This window comes from Caenorhabditis briggsae, assembly GCF_000004555.2.
Source record: "Caenorhabditis briggsae complete genome, chrII, whole genome shotgun sequence".
In the NCBI taxonomy this organism is placed as follows: Eukaryota; Metazoa; Nematoda; class Chromadorea; order Rhabditida; family Rhabditidae; genus Caenorhabditis; species Caenorhabditis briggsae.
Genome location: NC_013486.2, coordinates 15,235,951 through 15,242,051, shown reverse-complemented (window position 1 = coordinate 15,242,051; position 6,101 = coordinate 15,235,951). Strand labels below are relative to the sequence as shown.

At 32.4% G+C, this 6,101-nt stretch overlaps 1 protein-coding gene across 1 annotated transcript in view; it reads left to right on the top strand.

Moving 5' to 3' along the window:
• The window catches only part of CBG16017, a gene marked incomplete at both ends in the record, with an annotated part of 6,100 nt that extends 1,308 nt beyond the window's left edge, over positions 1-4,792 (top strand). The window contains 2 exons of the mRNA XM_045243104.1: positions 2,505-2,520; positions 4,785-4,792. Of these exons, the coding sequence (XP_045095938.1) occupies positions 2,505-2,520; positions 4,785-4,792 (24 nt within the window). The remainder of the gene's footprint in view (positions 1-2,504; positions 2,521-4,784) is intronic.
• Between the last annotated feature and the right edge of the window lie 1,309 nt (positions 4,793-6,101).

Genomic DNA, 6,101 nt, shown 5'->3' with positions numbered 1-6,101 from the left:
GAATTTCTGAATTTCTGAATTTCTGAATTTCTGAATTTCTGAATTTCTGAATTTCTGAATTTCTGAATTTCTGAATTTCTGAATTTCTGAATTTCTGAATTTCTTAATTTCTGAATTTCTGAATTTCTGAATTTTTTAATTTCTAAATTTCTGAATTCCTGAATTTCTGAATTTCTGAATTTCTGAATTTCTGAATTTCTGAATTTCTGAATTTCTGAATTTCTGAATTTTTGAATTTCTGAATTTCTGAATTTCCGAATTTCTGAATTTCTGAATTTCTGAATTTCTGAATTTCTGAATTTCTGAATTTCTGAATTTCTGAATTTCTGAATTTCTGAATTTCTGAATTTCTGAATTTCTGAATTTCTGAATTTCTGAATTTCTGAATTTCTGAATTTCTTAATTTCTGAATTTCTGAACTTCTGAATTTCGTAAATTCTAGGATTTCGGACACTCTAAATAATGAAGAAAATCTGAAAATTGAAATTCAAAAATCCAAAAATTCGTAAATTTTGAAACTTTAAAGTACCAAAGCCCAAATCCCCAAATCCCCAAACTTCATTATATGCTCAAATTTTTAGATTTTTTCTAAAAGTCTAAACTCCCGAATTTTTGAATTTCCAGAAATTCAAAAAATTGAATTATTCAAAATTATGGATTTCTAAACCCCAAAAGAGTTTAAACTCCCTCATTTCCTATACCAAAAACTCTCAAATTTCCTTCAAAAACTCAAGAACAAATAATACAAAAAATCAGGCGGTAAAACTCGGGTAGTCCATTGTCAAACATACAAAACTCGGGGAGAGAAATGAGAAGGACTACTGTTTGCTCATCCTCTAATCCTTTTCTTTTCATTTGCTTATCTCCAATTTCAACTACCTGTTAACGCTATCATTTCAAGTGGAAAAAATAGGAGGTGTGTCTCTATTTTTTTTTCCCATTGTCCTGTGATTTTCAAAATGGATATGCGTGGTTTATCAGGTGATAAATAAGTGATAAATGACGATTTTTAAAGGCTCCGGAATGTCTGAGCCACTTGAAAAGAAAAAGAAAATTTCGATGATTTCATAGACGAAAAAGTGAGAAAAAACACTCGAAAATGGTCAAGGGAAATGACTGAAAATGGGAAAATCTTTTTTATCTGACCGGAATATTATATTTTTCAAAAATATAAAACAGAAATTCAGAAATTCAGAAATTCAGAAATTCAGAAATTCAGAAATTCAGAAATTCAAAAATTCAGAAATTCAGAAATTCAGAAATTCAGAAATTCAGGAATTCAGGAATTCAGAAATTCACAAATTCAGATATTCAGAAATTCAGATATTCAGAAATTCAGAAATTCAGAAATTCAGAAGTTCAGAAATTCAGAAATTGAGAAATTCAGAAATTCAGGAATTCAGGAATTCAGAAATTCACAAATTCAGAAATTCGGAAATTCAGAAATTCAGAAATTTACAAATTCAGAATTCTTTAAAACTACCGTGAAACCTGTATTAGAAGAGCCCCTTTAATAGATGTGCCCCTCTAATAGAAGGGCCCTCCGAAAGGTGCTTGGAAAAGTAGAAGTGCACCCTGTAATAGAAGGGCACCTTTTAGAGAAGGGCCCTCTGTGAAAAAGGGCCCCCTCCCTTCAAAATGTGTTTTGAAATCAAAAAATGTCCGTACTTTCCAGTGGAAAATATTTCGGAAACTTTACATTTTAATAGAAATTTGTTGAAACTCTATTTTTCGTTAAAAATCTTTCTAAATTATAGAAAAATTGGCAGATTTTCATGAATTTTAAACGAAACTTTGTCGAATTTTCCGATGCTAACGTTTGGAAAAACTGGCCGGAAAAACAGAAGAGAAGGGTCCCTGTAATAGAAGGGCCCTCCGGAGGTACCTTGGAACAAAAGAAGGGACGATACTCTAAACCTAAAATTTCAATTTTCAACTCAATTTTTATACTGAGCAAACCCATTAAAAATGAAATGACTCAAAAATGATTTCATCCTATTTTTTGCTCTTTTTTCAAAAAATCTATTTTTGCACAAACCAAAAATTGTGGTTGTTTTTGGAACTAAAAAAGGTGCAAAACACGAGCGGAAGTTGATTTTTTGGTCTTGTTTTTTGAAAAATGAATACTTCTTTCTGCAAATTTATCATTTCCGGTCTGAACTTTTGAAATTTCTGAATTTTTGGAATTTCTGAATTTTTGGAATTTCTGAATTTTTGGAATTTCTGAATTTTTGGAATTTCTGAATTTTTGGAATTTCTGAATTTTTGAATTTCAAATTTCAAAATTTTCAAAAAAAATACACATAAAAAGAAGTCAGAAGAAGTGGGATGGAATACGAAAAAGAGCTTTTTTTCCTCTTTTTTCCCGGCCCAAGCCCTCCCAGCCCTCGTTTATTTTGCTCATTGCGTGAGCTCTCTCCTCCCCTTCTTTTTCTCTACGCCTCTTGTTTTCCTGTACTCTCTCGCTCTCGGAAAAAAAGAAGGGAGCCGGGAGCATGGAAAAGGAAGAAGAAGAAGCCAGCTTCTTCTTCGAAAGTAGTCGTCAAGAGGAAAAAGAAGAAAAATTGGAGAGAGAGAGAGAGAGAGAGACGCAGAGAAATATTGAGAATTGGGGAGAGTAGCGGAAAAATTGAGTATTCATAGAAACAATTTTCTAGAGACTGACGTTGGAATGACGGAAAACAGTAAAAAAGGATTAAAAATAATAAAAAAATTCAAAAATAAAAAATCAGAAAATTCAGAAGTCCAAAATTTCACAAATTCAGAAACTCAGAATTGCGAAACTTCAGAAATTCGAAATTTCTGAATTTCTGAATTTCCCAATGTCAGAAATTCCAAACAATTCCAAAATCTAGGAAATCTCAAGAAATTAGAAAGTTGGAAAAATCACAAAATCCAAAAACCAAGGACATCCGAAAAACTGAAAATTCCGAGAAAAGTTTAAAAATTCCAAATTTTTTCGAAAATCCTATCGAATGCCTTTGAAAAAGTTCTTGAAATCTAAAATTCCATATTTCCGAAAATCTGACTTTTCGTAAAACCTGTATTAGAAGGGCCCCTGTAATAGAAGAGCCCTACAGAGGTACCTTGGAACAATAGAAGAGCCGGCCCTTCTATTACAGATTTTACGACATCTAAGACGTTTCCAAATGCTGATTTTTTTCCTTAAATTCCAGGATTCCGGAAAAAAATGCAGAAGGTGAATTCCAATAAATTTCAAAGTCCAAAATTCCTGAAAACTAGAAATTTCATTTTTAAATATTTTTCCACCTTTTCAAAACTAATTCTAATCAAAAATAATTCTAATTTTTTCCACTATACAAAATTTTTTTTTTGAATTTCTGAATTTCTGAATTTCTAGAATTCTGAATTTCTGAATTTCTGAATTTCTGAATTTCTGAATTTCTGAATTTCTGAATTTCTGAATTTCTGAATTTCTGAATTTCTGAATTTCTGAATTTCTGAATTTCTGAATTTCTGAATTTCTGAATTTCTGAATTTCTGAATTTCTGAACTTTTTTTTTCTGAATTTCTGAATGGTTTTCTGAATAATTTCTGAATTTCTTAATGGGTTTTTGATTTCCACATTTTGAAACTTGATTAAGATCTTTCTGAATTCCTGAATTTATGAATTTCTGAATTTCTGAATTTCTGAACTTCTGAATTTCTGAATTTCTGAATTTCTGAATTTCTGAATTTCTGAATTTCTGAGTTTCTGAGTTTCTGAATTTCTGAATTTCTGAATTTCTGAATTTCAAAAGTGCAGAAAATTTGAAAATAAAAAGATTATCACCTTCTCTTTTCGAATTCTCTGCTCCAAATCTCGTGAAGCATAGAATTATATACGAAGACGGAACATTAAAAACTACGAAACTACATAGAATTTCAGGAAAAAGTAAAAGTAATTAAAGATTGCGAAATTTGCGCAAAGAGCTCAAAATGAGTCATTGGAAGAGCTCTGAAAAACTTTAGAACTAGAAAAAATTGGAATTTCAAATATTCCAGAAAATTCCAGAAAATCTTACCAATCAATTAGAAATGGAAAATCGAAATTTCACAATTCCAATATTCCAAATTTTCTTTTATATCGAATTTTTGCAACCCTCCCATTTGCCCTTTTTCTCAACTTTTTATCACTTTTCTCCATAAACTCCATTTCAAAAAATTGACATCAAAACGCCGAAAAAAAAGAGAAAAGTAATAAAATTTTTAATTTCATGAAATAAGTGTCAAAATTGCCATGAAATGGCTGAAAATGTGGTTTTGATGGTCTTAAACTTTCGAAATTTTGGAATCAAAAAAGGACAGAAAGGACATCAAAAGAGCAGATTCAAAACTTCAAATTTTGAAAACTTGAACTTCAAAATTGAACAAAAAATTGAGCAGAAAACGGATTTTTAAGAAAATCCGAATTTTCGAAAATTTAAAGTTTTGATTTTTTTTTTCAAAAAATCTGGAACTTTCTGGAATATGTTAAATGCCCAAAAAATGCCAAAAATCGATTATGGAAACTAAAAAAAGAGCCAAACAGAGCACAAAAAAGGGAAAATGGCTTCTCCTTTTTCTCTTTTTTGGTCCCTTTCCTTCTTTTCCCCCATCCCACTTATTTGAATAAATCCCAAAAGAAGCAGAAAAAGAAGGAAAAGAACATAAATCTTTTGGGCTCACTCTACATTTTGGGGATCTCTTTTTCAGGAAAATCGAGCGGACGGAGCACATTAGCCAAATTTGTTTTAAGGGAAATCGGAGAAAAAGAGAGGAATCATGGTTCTAAGAACTTTGAGAATTTTAGGAATTTATTACTTTCAGGATTCAGGATACAGGGATCCAGGGATCCAGGGATCCAGGGATCCAGGGGTCCAGGGCTCCAGGGATCCAGGGATCCAGGGATCCAGGGATCCAGGGATCCAGGGATCCAGGGATCCAGCGATCCAGCGATCCAGGGATCCAGGGATCCAGAGATCCCCAGCGATCCAGGGATCCAGGGACCCAGGAATCCAGGGACCCAGGGACCCAGGAATCCAGGGACCCAGGAATCCAGGGACCCAGGGACCCAGGAATCCAGGGACCCAGGAATCCAGGGACCCAGGGACCCAGGGATCCAGAGATCCAGGGATCCAGGGATCCAGGGACCCAGGGATCCAGGGATCCAGGGACCCAGGGATCTAGGAATTTCTAAATTTTTGAATTTCTGAATTTCAAAAAAAACCCTTACTCTGAAAACTCTCTTCTCGCCCTAAAATTCCAAAAAACTCCACAAATATTGTTCCAGTTCTCAAAAAAGCCTCCCTCTATCTATTTCCGGTTCTATTTGTTTCAAAAAATAAAAGTATCCTTCCTCACTTTCCCCTCAAAACTAACTAAATTTGGTGCAAGTCAAAATTTGGACAAATACAAATAAAACGGGTCGGCAAAAAGGCCAAAAAGGGGAATGACGGAGGTCATAAAACAAAAAATGAGCAAACAAAGGAGGGAATATGATGAGTCTCTTTCTTTTTTTTGCAGAAAGAAAAATAGATTTTAATGGCTGAAAGTTTCTTTTTTGGAAGATTTTTTTGGAATTTTTCCAAAAGTTTGTCTAGTGATTCTAGAATTTTATTTTTGAGAGAAAGCTGAAAATAGCAGACTTTCAAAATTGAGAAATTCGGAGATTTGGAAATTCAGAAATTCAGAAATTCAGAAATTCAGAAATGCAGAAATTCAGAAATTCAGCAAATTCGGAAATTCAGAAATTCAGAAATTCAGAAATTCAAAATTTCAAAAATGCAGAAATTCAGAATTTCAGAAATTCAGAAATTCAGAAATTCAAAAATTCAGAAATTCAGAAATTCAGAAATTCAGAAATTCAGAAATTCAGAAATTCAGAAATTCGGAGATTCGGAAATTCGGAGATTCGGAAATTCAGAAATTCAGAAACTCGAGGTTCTGAGATTCTGAGAAGCTGATTTTCTCAAAATCTAGAATTCAAAAAATCCAAAAATACTTAAAAAACGAAACTTCAAGAATGCAAAAATTCGAATTTTCCAGAAAAAAAATTTTTAAATATAAAAAATTATTCATTGAAAAAGTCGAGAAAAATCAATTTTCAGTCATATTCAACC